The following is a 19,191-nucleotide window of genomic DNA, read 5'->3' on the forward strand; positions in this document are numbered from 1 at the left end:
ACATCTTAATAATATGATGTGACCTGTTGCACCTTGTTCTGTATTTTCAAACCAACCCAAATTAAACTGACTGTGACAATAATGGTTACAATATATTATTGATTTAAACAACAGATAAAGTTCAGAATTAAATCTATCCACAAGAAACATGCCACTAAATATAAAAAATAGGTCAGAGACAACTTTAAGTTTTCTTGTTTTAATAAAGCTTGATTTATTGATCATACGTTTGAGTTGAACTATTAAGTAGTAAATTGAATAAAGTACCAATAATTATTCTTATCTTGAGTACTTCAGGTGTGATTTTTTTTGTATCCTTCATGACAGACCGATTTGAATTTTGAACAGTCAAAACGACACATTTGTGTCAAATGATTTAAACAACAATAACGCATCGTCTTGAGTATCGTTTTATATTAGTTAGGAGGTTTTTTTTGGCAGTTAATAACTGTTAATTCATAATTCATGAGGCTACTACCATCTCAGAGAAACAAAGCTACAGGGGGGTGCGGTCTTTCCTGTAGCCGAGAACGGAAGCGGAAGTTCGGCCATCTCCTCGTACAGCCAAGCCACAACAGGGTCAGTACACACTTTATTTTGGTATTTATTGCGGAGCTTTGGGAATATTTTTTTGACATTTGCCCGGTTACCTGAATGCGCGTGTTACGCTTTGCCCTGAAGCAGGGCGTGTCCTTGGTAACGCTTAGACGGTGTAGCTGTGCAGTTTCGAAGTGGTAGCAGCTAGCCAGCTAACTGCTAGCTGGCTAATATTTTCTAGCAGCAGCAAGTGATTTCAGTCAAACTGTCAGGGAACCGTTACCTTGTTTTCTAGTCCAATGAGACACATTGCTGTGGCTGGGACTTCTGTTGGTTCGCTCATTCGTGGCCAGCTGAACCCCTCTCTCATTCTGTTAAAACTTTACCCAGACCCCGGTAGCAAAGTGCTAGTCAACTGTTAGCTGAGGTGGGAATGGATAGGTTTCGAAGTGCTAATGTAAGCTAACATGGTTATATGACAGCTACCTTTAGTTGGCTAACTAGGTTTGAATGCTGTCAAACTTGTGCTAAGGACTTTGTGGAACATGTGTGCTCTTGTAAACACTTGTAATGTGGTACCTGTTAACTCACGCTGCTAGCGTCACTTATCAGCTGCTTGTCAGATAGCATAATGAAAGTGAACATATTACTCTCTGGTGGTTAGCATACCCTCAGGTGGCTAACTTGTTAGGTGTGACAGGGAAAGCTGCAGTTGTGTGTCTGTTATCTATGAGCGGGCTCGCTGTGTGGGAGTAACTTCATTTGGCTGTGAAATGTCAAGTGTATGCAAGTGACAAGAGGAATGAATTAGATTGGTTTAAATGACAACCCTTCGCTTAGTTGATGATGTATATAGAGCGACACAATATACTCGGATATGATAACGTTGCTGTAACTGTGATTTGCTGATGTTTACAACGTATAATTGTGCTCAACCCCAGCTCGCTGTGTGCTAATGTAAATAAGTTTTCTGTCTGTCAAAGAATATGACAAGGCGATATTTGGCTTTCTTGCACTGATTTGTTTCAGCGCTTTATACATGGATAATTAAACTTGATTTCTTTCCCCTAACATGGTGTCTGAACGTAGACATAATTTAATTGGAGGACTGACACAAACAACATGTTCGGGCCTCTTGTCAAAGATTGCTTGGTGAGTTGAACTTTGATAGAGAGCTTCGGGAGTCGCTGAAATGAATTTTCAAATGGTTTCCCTATATTCAGTTCACTTATGCAACATGGACTCATATTTCTCTGACCTACAAATCAATGCCAGTTAATTACATAGCTAAGTTAGGCTAAGTTCAATCCCTTGAGAGGTAAACAGAACAGCTGTGACCTTTGTCTGCCATGTTTGTCATGTTGCACTTACATTCTCTGATCGTATGTGAATTAATTTAATTCTGATTGATGGAAGTTGGAAACTAAATAAAAAATGTCATTAAAACTAGTAATCATTAGTTTCAGTTTTTTCTATTTTACATTGCTTGAATAACAACTGACAACTTTTCAAATAATTTATATTTCCGTAATGTGCTAAAACATGAACATTTGGTGGATTGTAGCAGCTGTAGGATGTTAACACTGCTCAGAAGGCCCTGGGGGATCTTGTTCCGTGCCAATATAATCATTCCCCGGAATTCCCATTGCCATTATACCATATGCATGAGACATAAAGTATCTATCAAATTCAGCAAAACAGAACTCACTATTTAGATCAGACAGTGTTTATCCAAGTTTGTCTGATAATATGCTCACTTTACACAAAGCTGAGTGTTAATAACTGACAGGAGTAGTTTGCTGTAGATCAACTACTTCAGTGTTTGAGAACTATATGTTCTGAGATGTCGCTGTACATTCCGCAACTTTTATTATGAATAATCTTGGCCCATCCTCCATGTCCCATCCTCAGAGTGAATAACACAGCGTTATATGATTGTCCTTTGTGGGTAAATTCCCAGTCTCTGTGATGATTGTGAGGTTTTGCCGCCTGCAAATATAAATTCCAGATAAAAGCACATAGTGCTGTAATGAATATTATCACTTGACATTAATTAAAATGATACGTGTTGTTATGAGGGAGGCAGCAGCATTAAAAAAAGTAGTGTCTGTTTAAAAATAATAATAATTTAGTACTACTGCTGCATACTACTACATAGTACTACTGCTGCATACCTTCAGGAAAGTAAATGTACAGACAGTTTAATGGATGAGTTTGAGATGTATTAAATGTATATTGTATGAATTGTGTGTCATTGTAGGTTTGTGAAGATTTGTTTATGTACAAGTGTCAGGAACAAACGTTGTTTTTCTTTCCAGGAATAGCCTGTTGAAATCTATATTATAAAACAAAACAATTGTAATTTATATTTTTTATACATTATTTTTCTCTTAAATGTTTAAATAAAAAAACTGTCATTTTCTTTATTAAAGAGCCTTTGCTTTGATATGTTAGATAAAATATATAAGCAGTATGTTGCATCAAATTACCAACCATGTGTGAATCAGCAACAAATCATGTGACTTGCTGCTGAATATCTCCCTTGTCCTTTAAAAAAAAAAAGTGCCTCGAATTAGTCTGAGCATTTATAGCGTTAACATTTTGTGATCCAGCTGTAGCCTCCCACGTCACTCTGAATTAATTTTTTAACATTAATTAAATCTCATTCCATAGTTTTCATCTCCATGCGTGTGTGGTTTTGAGATCCAATGTTGCCACAGGAAGAACCAGACCAGCTGAGACAAAGCACTCCATGAATGAGTGGTGCACAAGACAAAGAAACAAAAAGACACCAACAGGAGAGACCCTTATTCTGGATCATTCTTGTGTAACAGGTGTGCACGACGTTGTCTGTCTCCCTCAGTTGATACCATCAGAATTGAAATTAAATCTTTTTTTTTGCCCCACTACTGTTTGTATTCTGTTGCCTATACTTTACAATTCTTCTTTTCTGACTATGTTGTAAGATTGCAGCAGAACTCGGCAGTCAGACTGTTGCCATGTCGACCTCATCGCTACGGCGACAAGTAAAGAACATCGTCCACAACTATTCAGAGGCTGAAATCAAGGTTGAGTATCTCTTTGTGCTTATCTGGCTTTTCTTCTTCTCTTTTTTACATCCCCTCACATGTTCATGACTTAATGGAAGCCCATGTACTGTATTTCTGCAAAACAAATTATATTCTGTAGCTGCTGATAATCTAATATGTCTTGGAAGCGGCCTAGTCTCTTTCCCCATGTTGTACGCAGTATGAGCTAATTTAATTAGATTATTCTTTCATTATTTTGATGACTTGTTCTGTGATTAAGTCTACACTGCTACTTAGAGCTGTGTAACGTGTTGTCACAGAGTTCTGATGGAAAAAAGTTAAAGTTGGCCTCTTGCTATGCTATTTTCCAGGTTAGAGAGGCAACGTCCAATGACCCATGGGGCCCCAGCAGCTCTCTGATGTCAGAGATTGCTGATCTGACCTACAATGTTGTGGCCTTCTCAGAAATCATGAGTATGGTGTGGAAGCGCCTCAATGACCATGGCAAGAACTGGAGACATGTGTACAAGGTGTGTTTGCTTGTTGGGTTCACCTATTGTGACATATCCCAGTTCTATTTCAGTACATTCTTGGAGTGAATTGCATATATTATATTATTACAAATTCACTTCTTAATTACTGAACAGTGTACTGCACTATATTCATTGTTGGTTGTGTTATATTTTTGTGAATTGTGAGTGTGACATTTAAACTAGATAGTTCACTCAATCTGTTACTATGGTGTAATGAACACAGATATTGCTAAGTTTCCTGCCACAGTTTCACACTGTAAAGTAAACATTGTTAGTGTAAAACTACAATATTGATGTTTCCAGTGTGTCTGAAATTCCTTTACCACTCATAACAAGGAGGATTGTTAAGTGTGTGGGTGTGTGTTTTTAGAGACTTAGTCAATGAATAAGCATGGGATTCCAGACACTTCCCACATATTGCTGGCTTTAATGTATGCATTATTAAGGCTGTACGTTTTTATTTGTAATTTTCATGAATGTGTAGTGTTTAGTATTTTGGTTTTCTGTGAGTTCCATAGCACACTTGCTGTCTGCATATTTGATTGTGAAAGGATATGAAAACTAACAAGGGTGTTAACTGCTTCAATATTTGTATTTCCACTACCTCAGTATTCAGACATTTTGTGCAGTTGCAGTGGTTGTGATTTATATTTTCTACAGGCGATGACTCTTATGGAGTACCTTATCAAGACGGGTTCAGAACGTGTTGCCCAACAGTGTCGAGAGAACATTTATGCAGTCCAGACCCTCAAGGATTTCCAGTATATCGACAGGGACGGCAAAGACCAGGTACACAAACACACCCATGCCCACAAAGGGGTGAAGAAAGTTGTTAGTGGGTAAGGTGCACTATGTAGATTGCTTGCATACTTTGTCAAACATGCTGCTTGTAGTTCATTCAAGGACGTTTTACATTGTGCCTCTGACCTCTTGTGTAAACAAAGACGGCTATAAAGTTTTTATGGGTTTTTGATCAATGAAACAGTGTACTCAACAATTATGTGTACACCTTAAATAACTCCAGTGGTAAAAAAAAAGTTTATGTGTCTCTGTAATAGTTAATATTATCAGCGATAAATTGGGGCTGATTCATGGTTTTTTTTTTCCAGGGGGTTAATGTGCGAGAGAAAGCCAAACAGCTGGTGACACTGTTGAAAGATGAGGAGAGATTAAGAGAGGAGAGGATCCACGCCCTCAAAACCAAAGAGAAGATGGCACAGACCTCCAGTGGTGAGAAGACAACTTAAGTCAATGTTTCACACATCCAACAAGTGCTAAGAATGACAGTATTATATTTAAGGGGTTTTGACAGGTTGATACACATACTAAGCAATACTAAAAAGGTGAACAACAAGTCTAGTTGAATCTGCAAACATTTTCTTTTTTATCGTATCAGTGTTTTGTCCACACGGAAACAGCGTTTAGGGAGAATGGGAAAAGCTCAAAATGCCACCCATGCCCTTTTCATGTTGACTACTTTGGGAAAACAATGATGATCTATTGTGCTTTTATTTGCTGTTGCTTATCTTTGTCGTTGTCGTCTTTCTCTTGTGTTTGGAGATGTTTAGTCTTTGGCTTTACGGTAACTGAAATATGTTGGCCAAGGATGCGCTAAGCCTTTGTGCAAACAATCCTATAAAGCAGTGGCTATGAAGTTGAGAAGCACAGCACTTTTTCAGACAGCTTAAAAATAGTTTTGGTGATATTTGATTTGTTCTAATCTTAATGAAAAAATGTGCCTGTTAATTTTCGTTGGTGTCGTTATTGAGTTTGAAATTCATCATGACAACCCTTGTAAGTGATAAACTTTGACAAGCTCTTCTCCTCCAGCCTCCTCAGCTCCCTCAGCTCCCAGCCTGGGGGGTAGCTTGTCAGTAGGCTCCCACTCTGGAGGTGCGGATCCTGAACAGGCGTGGCCACAAAGCTCTGGAGAGGAAGACCTGCAGCTCCAGCTGGCTTTAGCTATGAGCAAAGAAGAGGCAGAGCAGGTAGGACGAGGCAGTCTACTGGAGGTACACAACGCTATGATCAGTTATAGCACCCATGTTCACAGAGGGATGTTGCTGATATTATTCACTATACATGTAGATACACCTAGATTTGCTCTCACTGTGTAACCCCCTAACCTCTCCCAGACTAGCAAGGACCCTCTGGAGGATGCAGATCTCCGCTTTGCAATCACACTGAGCAAAGAGATTCACCAAAAGGTCAGGGGCATAGAAAGTGCCCAGCTGACTGGTCAGCCGGTCATCAACCATCTGTGTTTCTGTCCATTTCTCAGACACATACCAGTCCTGATTAATCAAAAAAAAAATCTATATATTTTGTCATGCGTCATTTTCCTCAAGATACAACTGAGCATCAGATTGCAGATACACTGTACTGTTAATTCTTAAAAATTCAATTGTCTAAGTTCTTGTGCTGATACATGTGAAGTAGGTTTAATTGTTGAATTTGCATGGCACTGGCACATATTTATCATAACTGAGATAAACCTTGAGTGCTTTATAAACATTAATGATCCTTTCCTACCCTCTTTTGATAGCATGCATTCAGCTGTACGCTTGAGATGAAATGCACTCTTTTCCTTACCTGCTCCACTTTTCTCTTTTGCTGTGTTAACTAATTTAACCTAATCAATGCAATGGACAGAGGCCTGCACCCTCTGCACCTCTTTATTAATCTAGACCATTAACCACTGCTGAGTGTTTAATAGATAATGCTGTCAAGGTGTCAGTCAATTAAATTTTTCAACTATTTTGGAGGTGAAACCTATTTCCTCAGATGAGTTAGTCTGCTGCTCTTTTGATTATGATATGATATACTGTAGCTATTTTTAACTTTCTTTTTGGTAGCCTTATGACACCTGAATATATTTATTTTCTGTGTAACATTGCAGAAAATACATATATTGCCATGTTTTGGGAGGTCTTGTTGAATTTAGTAAGTGTTTGATTTGTTTTTTTCCACCTCTTCGGACTTGTGGAATGTAATCTGATCTTAAATCTGTGTTCTGCTTTCTGAGGTTTTGTGTCTCAGGCAGCTGATATCATGGTTTGTGTTATTGGCAGGAAGAGCGACTGCGCAGAGGCGATGACCTGAGACTGCAGATGGCCATCGAAGAGAGTAGGAGGGAGAAACCGAAAGCAGAAGAGGTGTGTGTGTGTGTGTTGTGTACTGATCCAGCTGTGTCGCTACTTCTGCTGCTGGCATACAAACAAACAACAAAACAACAATCGACCAATATTCCACATTTGCACATTTCTATTGAAAATCAACATGGAATCAATTGCTGCCTTAAAGAGATGGTGTAAAAGGGGTTAATAAATACCTATTTCCACCAAGCAGTACTGTTTGGAACAATTTGGCATGTTACACAGTTTTCTAAGTTTCAGTTCAAAAGATGTGAAGAGTACCAAAATAACCGATCTAGATTGTCCCATATTTTGGCACTTTCTGCTGGGCTACCTGGCACGGTGGTCTAGCACCTTAACAATGGATCTAGACACACTGTCGGCTGTTGCTTGGATGGCTGAGAGTGGTTGCTTCTGGGTGACAACGGTAATGGAATGGGAAAAACATTAAACCTGCCAATTTTAACAGAGAGATGTCCCAAAAAACGATATGATGGATTCCCTCCATTGTTATCCTTTGTTTATTATATCTGTTTTTCCACTGAGTGGAAAGGTTCATTTTGGTATGGGACATATTTTTTTAACATTTTCATTAGGAATAGTACCAAAATAGCCAACCCCAACCGTTCCATTTTTGGCACCCTTCCCTTGGGGTACCAGAGTAAAATGGTACAACAATTCAATTCAATTAAATTTTATTTGTATAGCACCAAATCATAACATACATTATCTCAAGGCACTGTACATAGACAACATCAAGGAGAGCAGAGAACCCCAACAGTTCACACAATGAACAAGCACTAGGCATCAGTGGAGAGAAAAAACTCCCTCTTAACAGGAAGAAATCTCTGACAGAACCAGGCTCAGAGGTGTGCAGTCATCTGCCTCGACCGGTTGGGGTGAAAGGAAAATGGGGGACAGCGGAGGGGTGGGGGACAGAAAGGGGGGAGAGAAAGGACAAGAGGGAGATGAGGTAGAGACAGAATAGAGAGAGAGACCAGGAGCAGATACACAACAACTGTATCAAGTTACAAGTTTATACAGTCAATGATATCGACTTTTAATTATAGCACAATAATATTGGTGATGATATGTATGATATGGATAGCCTCGAAAACTGGATCTTGATCCTGCAACCTGCAAGATGAGAATACACAGAGAGAGAGAGAGGGAAGGAAGGAAATAAAGACACAAACTAGGGAGAGAAAGAGACAAGGTTAATGACATAAAAAGTCATATTCATACCCTGAGTGTGAGAGAGTGAATGTGCGTGCACCACAGGAAAATCCCCCAGCAGTCTAGGTCTATAGCAGCATAACTAAGAGCTGGTCCAGGTTTCCCTGAACCAGCTCTAACTATAAGCTTTATCAAAAAGGAACGTTTTAAGTCTAACTTTAAATATAGAGAGAGGCTCCGCCTCCAAAACTGTCATTGGAAGCTGGTTCCACAGGAGAGGAGCCTGGTAACTGAAGGCTCTGCCTCCCATTCTGCTCTTACAGACTCTGGGAACCACAAGTAAACCTGTATTTTGTGACCTAAGTGGTCTGTTAGGGTGATAGGGTAAGACTATGTCTTTCAGGTATGAAGGGGCCTGACCATTAAGTGCTTTGTACGTGAGGAGGAGGATTTTAAATTGAATTCTAAACTGTACGGGGAGCCAGTGTAGAGAAGCTAACACTGGAGTTATATGGTCTCTCTTTCTAGTTCCTGTCAGAACTCATGCTGCAGCATTTTGAATGAACTGAAGGGTTCTAACAGACTTGTTGGAACATCCTGATAATAAGGAGTTACAGTAATCTAATCTAGATGTAACAAAAGCATGAACTAGTTTTTCAGCATCCTGTAAGGACAGAATGTTTCTAATTTTCATAATGTTACGCAGGTGGAAGAAGGCTGTTCTGGAAATTAGTTTTATGTGTGAATCAAATTACATTTCCTGGTCAAAAGTAACTCCAAGGTTCCTCACAGTGGAACTGAAAGCCATGGTGATGTCATCTAAAGTGACAATGTGATCAGAAAGTTTTTCTCTGAGGTGTTTAGGGCCGAGTATAATGACCTGTTTTTTTCTGAGTTTAAAAGTAGAACGTTACAGGTCATCCAGGACTTAATGTCTCTGTGCTAACCTCTGAAAAATGACAGAAGTTAGCACCGTTGTGACTGTGTTACACACTGCTTCTACCTAACTCTCAGGCGTGTACATCATCTCTCAGGCATAATCTCAGAATGTGACGTGGGTTTTGTCCTCAGATCAGTCTTTTAAATCAGATAGATTTTTAATCCATAACTGTCTTGATCAGGGCGCTCTGATGGAGCTGAGTGCCGTGGACCCCTGGGGGGCCCCTGCTGGTGCTGCTGCTGCTGCTGCTGTGGCCACTGTTGGCTCTGCCGGGCCATCGCCTCCACCCACAGTTCCTGCCCCTGCTGCATCTGGACCGTGGGGTGCAGCGCCTCCAGATCCATGGGGTGTGGCTTCACCAACATCTCCTACAAATTCTGACCCTTGGGGTGGGGGAGCCCCTCCTACTATAGCCCCTCCTCCTCCAGACCCATGGGGAGAAACATCCAACAAAGTTAACAATGTGGACCCTTGGGGAAGCTCAGGTACACAGCTGCAGCATTGGTCACATACAGCCAGTAAGGCCTGGGTCATACTTTCTACATCCACATGTCTGCTAGGGTCAGCGTGATGTGAATTTGTTATCTGCCCATTTCATTGGTGGTCCCCGCTGACCCTATGCGGACACTGGTGGGCACCTGTATAGTGCGAGTCCTCACAGACTGTGGGTGCCAACAGTGCATGCTCCCTGCAGCACAACACTTTCCAGTTCTGCTGATGGCACACTTTTGTTATGGTCAAAAGAGACAATGTAGAAGACGTTAGTCATGGAAACTTGCTTGAAATTATGTGAGAAAATCTACCAGTCCCCAAACATTTACAACATGTACATAAAAATGAGGGCAAACTCCTGGTGACTGACTCGTTATTATAGCATGAATGAAACTGTGGCCATGTATTTGAAGTAGAAATGTGAAGCAGTGATCTGTGGACACTGAAGACAGAGACAATGACCCAGGCCTTTGGTTGGTGGGAATGTCATTATGACGGCGTTTGCAAAAAGAATCATCTGCTCTGTGGATGAAAAGAGACATGAAGACTTTTTGACTTTTACTCTTTGTCACTCCACCATCCCATTTCCTGTCAACACAACATCCTTGTTACATTTTCATCCACTCACATGCTTTCTTTTTGTGATGAGGAAAGCAAGCATGTGAAATCCATTTTACCTCTGTGTCTAAACCAGGGATTTTATCCTCCCTTTTTCTACTAAGGACTGGCTGTGGCTGTGTCTCAACCCGACCTCTCTTCTTTCCCTTTTTATGCCATTTTTAATATATGGCATTGCTTCTTATTATCTCTCCTTTACCTTTGCTTAGCTTAATATATTAAATAACATTGTAGACAGATCCTCTTCTACCAGTCCTTTTTATGTGATATTGCAAGGTGAAGGAGAGAAACAGCACTGTTGAAACCCAGCCCAGCCTCCTGCTCCTTCCTTATTATGAGTTGTACCTGTAAGGTGCTTTGTTAACCCCCTCCCCGTCTCCTCCCCTCCCCTGTAGCTGTGACCCCCCCAAGTGCCGACCCCTGGGGCCCCCCAATACCTCCCAGCACCTCTTCCTCGGGGGGGTCAGTAGATCCCTGGGCAAGGGACGGGCCACTCCCTGCCTCTGACCTTGTCACCTCCGACATCTGGAGTGGCAACGCCAAACATACTAATGGCACAGGTACATTCACACTTAAAGCTACATGGACTCACAAACACCATGGTAAATACATGAAGCTACAGACTTGTCAAGTGCATGCTCACAGAACAGTTGTCTTGTCCTACATTTCATCTTCCTCTATTGTCTATTGTAACAGTATTTCAAACTGTATTACGTTAGTTTACATTTATCTTTCAGTGCCTGACTTGCTGTTTCTGTTCTTCCTTTATTCCACACCACCAGGAGACCCAGAGCGACGAGGATCCTTGGGGATGGGTTGTGATAGCACAGGTTCACCGGTGCCCTTCGACCTGTCGTCTCTCGATTCATGCCTTCCTGTTCGTAAAACCCCCGAGTCCTTCCTCGGCCCCAATGCAGCGCTGGTGGACCTCGACTCTCTGTTGTCGTCTAAACCCAAACCTAAACAGCCACCACCTCCTTCTATCTCTTCTTCTTCAGCGCACAATCCTTTCCTCCAAAACACAGGTTAGTCACAGCTATGGATTTGACCGTCTGTAACAAGAGCAAAGTCATTTGCATCACAAACATATAGTGTCACATTACATTAAACTGCATTAAAAAAACTTGATCAGTGGTTCATTCTTCATACTTTAGATGAATGTTCCTCTTCAGTAGATGAAATTGTTATGAACAACTACACTGAAGCATCCAAGTCGTCTATGATAAGAAAATTACATTGTAAAGTCACGCGTGAACGTGTAGTAGAGGTTGACAGGTTCTGGTTTTTCTATGGCCAGATCAGTGCAGACAAAATTCTCCACAAATTGCTTAATTTAACTTGAGCAACTTAAACTTTGGTCAGATAAATTGTTGGATGGAAAAAGAGAAAAGTTTTAGGTACTTAGCAGTGTTTATTAAGTTTGTGAGAACAGAAACGTGTCAACCTGGTGAATAATGCCGATGTCAGTTGCACCTCTAGTATGAAGTTTATTTAATGTTATGAAGAAAGTATATTGATGATATACCAGATATTCTCTAGTGACTCATGTTGTAACATGCCCTCCATTGCCTTTGACCCTCAGGCTCATCTCCGGTTCCTTGCATGGCAGTGACTCCGGGGAGCACCATCTCAAGTAGGGGGGTTTCTCCAACACCTGCCTCCACCAACCCATTTGGTGTGGCCCCGCCCATGGCCTCCATTTCACCTCAGCCCTCATCACTCGGCCTGAGCAGCCTCCGTACCAGTCCTGTGCCTCCCAATCCCATGCTGGGCATGGTGCAACCAGGAATGGGGATGGGGCCAATGAGCGTGGGTATGGGGGCTCCAGGAATGGGCCTGGGCATGATGCAGGCCACTCCCATGGGCATCCCCTTCAGCGGTCTCTCACCCATGGCGCCCCCGGGCTCGGCTCTGTTGGGGTCCGGAGGTGCTCCACATCTGATTTTGGGTGGGCCCACTGGAACTGGAGGAGTGATGGGTGCAGGGGGATCAGTGGGAGGTGGAGGAACAACGGGAGCGAGCACCAACCCTTTTCTTCTTTGAGGAAGTGTCACCACTCCTTAGCTCACCTGTTTCACCCTCTTCTGTCGTATCTGCTGCCCCCTCCATTCATCCCCCTTCAACACACTTTGTGTCCAAAAAGAAAAAAAATATTTACATCTCTATATTTCAAGAAAAGAAAAGACAAAAAAAAATTACCCACATTTCTTTTTCTTTTCCTTTCAAAAGCATTATTTCATTACAGGTTAATTTTCTGGATTTTGGTCTTTTGATTTAATTTCAGTATGGGTTATTTTGGGGTGGGAAATAGAGATCTATTTATTTTTGTTTTAATCCTTTTCTGTTCTGTATTGTCCTTCATGTTTTTTTTTCAGTCCTATATGAAATGAGAGAACGTCTGTGAAAGCAGGAGGTGTTTTCAGTAGTGTCACTCTGTTCTTATGTTACTGCACTGAGAGAGTGAGAGAGCTGGAGGGAGAGGGGACATAGCCACTAACAAACTGAACACACAAACTGTTGAACCTCCCTCCTCCTCTGTATCTCCCTCTAGAATGAAAACAAACACTGTATCACTGACGCGGAGCGAGCGAGTGCATGAGGGAGGATTTTACTCCCGACTGAGATACGGACTGAAACACCTGCATTAACATTTTAGGCACAACATGGTCAAATATTTTCAGATAGTTCACTTATAATTTAATTTAATGTGAAATGTAATTTATTTTTTTCCAATTTTTGGGAACCACTGAACGAGGAAAATCAAACATCATGCCATTTAAATCAAAAGCTTATTTTCTATATTTTTTCTCCTCCTGATTATTTTAGAAAACTAAAGAGCGCTCTGACATCATTGATCTGATGTGGAAAAATGTTTGAGTGAGTTTGTACGTGTGAACATGGTGAATGACAACATGAATGCTTTTTTGTGAGTGTGAAAGTATGCAAATAACGTATCAATGTATCAATATCTGTCTTCATTTTTCCTGTCCGACCTTAATTCAGTGACTCAGAAAGGAAGAAAATGACATCCATATTTTAGTTTTTAAAACAAAATGTCACTTGTATTAATATTATGTAATGTTGGGATTTCATAGGCGGTAGTGTAAGGGTCACACATTTCTCTGCCAACCTTAAAGGTTTTGGGATTTTTTTCTGTCTGAAAAAAACATTTGGTTTATTCTTGTCCAGTCACAACATTTCATTTGGAATCCCTGGTGCACAGGTTTCACCGTTCAACGCTGCCCTTGTGTTTCATCCTTCCTTCCTTCAGGAAAGGAGAGCTACTGATGCTTCTTAAAAGAAAGAAAAAAAAGAAAAGACAATGTTTCAGTGAATGAAAGAAGACAAAAACAGGGACTTGACAACATGCTCCATGCTGTTCTTTTAATTTAGTTAGATGAATTTATTGTTATTTTATATCGACAAGAAAAAAATATCTCTTTTATTGGGTAAGGTTGAATCTTGTGTGGTGTCGACTGTGAACATTCACATTTGCAAAGTAAAATGGTAAAAAAAAAAAAATCAAAAGAAATTTATGAAATAAAATTAAAACAGTACATTGTTTGGCTGGTTTCATGCTTGCTCTGTAGATAATGCTTGTTTATATCCCATAATGTCATCCCATGTGACAAGAATACACTTTCATTTTATTTTATCTTATATGTTAATTAATCTACGTTCCATGAGTAAATAACACCCTGCCAATGACCTGCAGAAGATAAGCTAAACAAAACTTACAGCATATGAATTTGAATACAGGTGGGAAAAAAAGACTTACAATGTCAACTTTGAAATACAGCATTCAGTCATGTGACATAACATGATCCCAAACCTACACACCAGTGAGGCAGCCTCTGCATAGAGCTTAGTGTACATGGCAGTAAAGAGTCCCATCTCTGTGAGAAGTTCTGTTTTCAGTGTTTCTATCGACTGAGACGGTGAAGGTCAAACAAGAGTGTCCCAGTCAAAGTCGTCCTGGATCTCCTCACTGTTGCTGTGCAGATTCTTTAATGGAGGACGCTGTCGTGGTGTTGTAGACTGGGATTGCATTCCAGCTGAGACAGAACAGGGAATCATTTTTAATTATTAAACTAGTATCCCAGTTAGAATGGTTACATTAGATTTTGATGGAACCTCTGGAGTCAGTGATGAGTATAGTCCATATGGACAAGGGCTGAATGAGCTTTAAACAATTATAATTGTGCTTTTTCTGACATTGCAGTCTGATATGTCATGTTTTTAAGTCGAGCTTCAAATCAGTATTGCTTTGCTATAGATTTAATACAGGATGGAGCGTTACCACATGAGGTATAATGAAAATATTGACCTTTATACCGTATTGGAGTTAGCCATATTATGTACATTAAAATATTTGCCTTTGCTGTGTGCCCCTCTCTCCCTGTCACGCTACAAAGAAGAGTCCCAACAAGTAAAGACTTGAAGTGGCCATAAAATATCTTACAGAAAAAAAAAAAAAACAATTATAGAAAAGCTAGAATTAAAATGGCGTGAGACGAACATACATGTTGTAAATCTGGAACTTCATGTGCCTTATTCTGACTGCAGAGGACACATATTCAGCATTTTCTTGCGAATGTAATCACTCACAAATAACAACTCATTTGTTTATATAGCCTTAGAATAAGTGATTTATATACATCTGTATATGTATATGGGCCTCGCTTTATAGAGGCCACCATTTTGTGCCACCATGTTTCCTCAGCAGCCTAAATAGACAAACCAGCCATGGTGTGTGTGTGTGTGTTTTATGTATTTATGTATAAGCTTACTACACAAAAGAAGTAGAATGGCATCTTTTGTAGTGTGCAGCGAGTGCCTTATTTCCCTAATGTGCTTGGAAAAGATCCCAATAATTCTTACACACTGGACCTTTAAAAGAATTCCACAAGCCTTGCTGCGTTAAATTGCTGTGACAGTGTGAAACTATTTGGACTTACCGGCTGTGTTTGGAGGATGAGTTAGCTGCGGTCTCTGGAGGCCTGGTGCCTGCATGTGCAGAGCTCTGCGCGGCGGCTGTGCTCCGTTGGCAGGGTGAAATGTGGGAGGGTATGGCAGGGGTGAGGGGTGAATGAGGCTGGCAAGGGTTGGGGGTGGATTGTGGGTGAACGGTGCAGCTTGTAAGGTGTGAGGCACACCAAGGGCTACTGGGGAGTTGTTGCCAGAGGTGATCATGCCTTTCTGAGTGAAGAAGCGGTTCAGAGAGTCACAGAGGGAGGTGAAGAGCGTAGGGTCCAGGGCCCAGTCACAGAGCTCCGCCTGCCGCATGCTCTCCAGCAGGTCTGATACAGACAATGAGAGACATTAAACACCGTTTCTAGTGTCTATAGTCATATGGAAAAAAGGATACCAAACAATGACATGAACATTTTTTGATGTAGGTTTTCAAGGTAAAATCAAACATTCGGTGACCAAAATAGTCCTGGACCTGAAATGGTGTTGCAAGACTGTGGTAAAGAGTCCAGACCTGGGTGATTGGAGAGGTCTATGTTTGCCCAGTCTAGATTGCTGGCAATGCGGAAGCTCTCCCTCAGGGATTCTGGGTTACTGAACCAGTCAGGAGGCAGCGCTGAAGTGAAGGACAGGGAGGAAACTTTAGAAGGTGAAGTGTACGTTAATGTTGCTGGTTTGAACACGATGCAAGCATTTTTGGGTTAAGGCAGTGATGTGAGACTCACTGCACTGTGATGGTGGGTGTGCAGGTGGTGCAGCTGGTGGTGGAAGTGGAGCGGGTGGTGGTACAGGTTGAGGAGACAGTGGTAGTAGAGTTGGAGTGTGGAGTGGGGTAGTGTCATTGTTTGGGAGAGCCAGGGGGAGAATGTCCGCTGAACAGAAAAGGAAAAAAATCTCAAGTCATTCCTCTCTGCCGTTTATAATGTATTCAATATGTGATGGGTAATTGAAGCAGCTGTGCATCATACTCACACTGTGAGCCTCCTCTCTCACGCATATTCCTGACCAGAGACTTGAAAGATGCATACAAGTCTGGTAAATTCAGCTCGTCAAAGGTGAAACGCAGCGGAGGATCAGTGGAAGCATGGACTGGGTGAGTGGGGTGAGTGGGGTGAGTGTGGTGAGTGGGGTGAGTGTGGTGAGTGTGGTGAGTGGGCCCTGTCACAGTGCAAACAGGCACAGGCGCCATGGTAGGAGCGCAGGAGAAAGTGGAGACAGAAACGTGTCCTGAATTGGCATGAAAAGACACAGCGGCAACAGAGTAAGAGGGAGCAGCGGTGGACAGAGGTGTGACAGAGGCGTTGGGAGTGGGTGGATGTGGGAGGGGGACAGAATGAATGGGGGACACAGAGACCGCAGGTGGGAGCTCAGCTGAAGAAAGGACAGATGGATGAGTGTTGGGGACACTAGAAACTGGACTTGGCATGTACGGTGATGGTTGCTGTGAAAATGAAAGACAAAATCATTTATTGTCCTGCTGTTCATTTAATTTATTGGTGTGAGGAGATGTTTCACACAGTTTCACCTTGCATGGGGGAGGAGAGAGGGACACAGACTGGGGTGATTGTTGCTTGATGGCGCTCAGTGGCTCAGCGTGAAGAAGCTGGCGGTCTGAGTGGGAGGTCCGCTGTGGTTGATAAGGGGAGGCTCCACTATCAGATGGTGTCCCTGGTAATTCTGGAGCCTGTGAGAGGAAACAGTTTTAGAGTATTAAAATGATCATGTTATATTATTAAAAGAAAAACTTATTTTAAACTACCAGTCAGGTGAAAATAATGAGAAAAAACATGTTCATTGTCTGTCCAGCAAACTCAAGGTCCCTCTTTTCTTTCACAGAGAGTCGTTGTTATGAGAACTGCCAGAGTTTTAAAGCTGTTACTAACACTAAACCATGTTGTGCTCAGTGCTCAGGTCTGGAGGTAGAAATCTCAAAAACTGCACTGGGCAGAAAGTCAAGACTAATAAAAGCCTGAATAGTCACATATCACAAGGGAAAGGTAAGAAAATATGTTTTAGTTTAGTAATGAATTGAAATGAGTGCGTCTGTCCGTGAGTATTTTAATAAACCGCTCATGGAACTCAACAATCTACTATTAACTCTGAGTCTGCCTCCTGTTGTATATTTGGTTTCTACTGTTAATCCCATGTGAAGTGCCTATAACTAGAATATATGAAGTGCCAAAAAGCCAACCTTGCAGTTAGTCAAAATTATATTTCTTTACACGTATTTGTTATTTTTCATTCTAGCAAGATTTGATGGTGAAGTAAAGAGTCGGTGATAACACGTACATCCTGCTCCTCCTCCCCCTCCTCTGGATAGGGACGTTTAGGAGCCCTCACTTGATTCACCTCTGTCGGTCCATCCATTGTCCAGTAGGAACCCTACAAATAGAGCACAAGGCACTTAACACGCTCATTCTAACAAAAGTACATCTATGTGCACAACAACAGTGTGTAAAGGGAAATTCACCTTGCCGGGGTCATTCTGTGGCCGAGGAACTTTCCTGAAGCATTTATTTAGAGACAGATTGTGTCGGATGGAGTTCTGATAACGACACAATAGAATACAGTCACAGTCACAAACTTATTTGAAGCACAAAGTATTTATACTTAAGAAACTAACAACATGTTCTACTTTAAACATCACCTTCCATCCTCGGCCTGCTCGGCTGTAGTACGGGAACGTGTCACTGATCCAGGTGTAGATGTCATTCAAACTCAACTTTCTCTCAGGTGCAGCTGCTATTGCCATGGCAATGAGAGTGGCGTAGCTGTGAGGGGGTTTCCCTTTAGAGTTTGAAGGGGAGGGGTCCTGCACAGAGGGTAGGAAGTCCACTCTCTCCCTCACTCTATCTTTCTTCTTGTCCCTCTCTCCTCCACCTCCACCTCCTCTCTCTTTGCCCGAGCGCAGGCTGCTGATTCCCAGCCGAGGAAGCCAGTCGATACTAGTGAGACTGGAGTCCAAGTCAGAGGACATTGTCTCTGTTTGTGTCTGTCCAAGGTCTGAAGGATCAGGAGAAGAGGTGCTGGATCAAAATGCCGTTTACCTTTGTTTACTTTGAATAGAGAAGTGCCGCAGTAGTCGCCTTGACGTGTTACTGTAATACTGTCAACCATGCTGTTCCTGTACTTCCAGTCAGTGTCAAACATCAATCAGTAAGAGCACAGACGAGACACTTTGTACCGCTCTGTAATCTGACCTAATCACAAACTAAGACTTTGCATGACTGAGTCAACAGAGTTACGTTACACTTACATTCTGTTTTCTGAGGAAGAATGACTTGCTTACCAATCTGTAGCCACTCGAGGCCCAAGGCCTTAGAAAGTGTTAATATTTGATGTCATCAGCTGTGCACAACTGCAGATAAACTGTTTTCCCCTGTGCTCTTCAGATTCCTCCCTTCGGCATGTTGATCTGGAAAAAAGGCCTCAAACCATACCTCCGGCTTGTGAGAGTTTGTGTATCTTTGGAGTAATATACACAAAAACTTATCCGAGAGCTTCCTTTTTCTTTCCCTCCCTGCGTCTCCCTCCCTCCCTTTCTGACTGTACCACAATGACGTAACTCACTCCTCCTCCTCTGTGACCTCAACGTTTGTGGCCCGCCTCTGTGAGCCAGTCCCACCTCTTCATGTTTCACCAGCATTTTTCCAGCAAGTTGTGGCCCTGTCAATATGTACAGAAAAACGACCTGGAAGTTTCACATTTTCCACCAAACTCTCACACAGTCACACAAGACATGATTCTTAGACGTGCAGACA

The 19,191-nt window shown here is 41.7% G+C and overlaps 2 protein-coding genes across 8 annotated transcripts; one reads left to right on the forward strand and one right to left on the reverse strand.

The window, feature by feature from the left end:
* Positions 1-535: 535 nt before the first annotated feature.
* Positions 536-12,642, forward strand: epn1a (epsin 1a). 4 transcript variants are annotated; one of them, XM_058647446.1, is made up of 14 exons: positions 538-579; positions 1,627-1,689; positions 3,211-3,371; positions 3,504-3,605; positions 3,938-4,096; positions 4,760-4,888; positions 5,209-5,329; positions 5,930-6,111; positions 6,235-6,306; positions 7,171-7,254; positions 9,531-9,834; positions 10,855-11,019; positions 11,242-11,484; positions 12,042-12,642. In XM_058647446.1, exons 4-14 carry the CDS (start codon positions 3,537-3,539, stop codon positions 12,500-12,502), a joined length of 1,989 nt encoding a protein of 662 aa, XP_058503429.1. In that variant the 5' UTR covers positions 538-579; positions 1,627-1,689; positions 3,211-3,371; positions 3,504-3,536; the 3' UTR covers positions 12,503-12,642. The 4 variants fall into 4 exon arrangements, with proteins under 4 accessions (XP_058503432.1, XP_058503429.1, XP_058503430.1 ...); XM_058647447.1 differs by having other exon boundaries at positions 5,930-6,087; XM_058647449.1 differs by lacking the exon at positions 10,855-11,019 and having other exon boundaries at positions 536-579.
* Positions 12,643-13,816: 1,174 nt separating this feature from the next.
* Positions 13,817-18,958, reverse strand: foxj2 (forkhead box J2). 4 transcript variants are annotated; one of them, XM_058647453.1, is made up of 10 exons: positions 18,720-18,958; positions 18,078-18,433; positions 17,901-17,975; positions 17,720-17,812; positions 16,956-17,114; positions 16,403-16,871; positions 16,156-16,302; positions 15,945-16,046; positions 15,418-15,759; positions 13,817-14,514 (listed from the first exon to the last, which is right to left on the reverse strand). In XM_058647453.1, exons 2-10 carry the CDS (start codon positions 18,405-18,407, stop codon positions 14,405-14,407), a joined length of 1,827 nt encoding a protein of 608 aa, XP_058503436.1. In that variant the 5' UTR covers positions 18,408-18,433; positions 18,720-18,958; the 3' UTR covers positions 13,817-14,404. The 4 variants fall into 4 exon arrangements, with proteins under 4 accessions (XP_058503436.1, XP_058503434.1, XP_058503435.1 ...); XM_058647451.1 differs by having other exon boundaries at positions 15,906-16,046; XM_058647452.1 differs by having other exon boundaries at positions 15,945-16,070.
* Positions 18,959-19,191: the final 233 nt, after the last annotated feature.

This window comes from Solea solea, chromosome 13, assembly GCF_958295425.1.
Source record: "Solea solea chromosome 13, fSolSol10.1, whole genome shotgun sequence".
NCBI classification, from domain to species: Eukaryota; Metazoa; Chordata; class Actinopteri; order Pleuronectiformes; family Soleidae; genus Solea; species Solea solea.

Coding starts and splice junctions, on each gene's coding strand:
- epn1a (XM_058647446.1), top strand. CDS start 3,537: ATGTCGACCTCATCGCTACGGCGACAAGTAAAGAACATCGTCCACAAC. Junction 6,112..6,234: donor GACGAGGCAGTCTACTGGAG/GTACACAACGCT, acceptor AACCTCTCCCAG/ACTAGCAAGGACCCTCTGGA. Junction 7,255..9,530: donor AGAAACCGAAAGCAGAAGAG/GTGTGTGTGTGT, acceptor TGTCTTGATCAG/GGCGCTCTGATGGAGCTGAG.
- foxj2 (XM_058647450.1), bottom strand. CDS start 18,407: ATGTCCTCTGACTTGGACTCCAGTCTCACTAGTATCGACTGGCTTCCT. Junction 17,813..17,900: donor CACAGAATGACCCCGGCAAG/GTGAATTTCCCT, acceptor CTCTATTTGTAG/GGTTCCTACTGGACAATGGA. Junction 16,071..16,155: donor ACACCCACCATCACAGTGCA/GTGAGTCTCACA, acceptor CACCTTCTAAAG/TTTCCTCCCTGTCCTTCACT.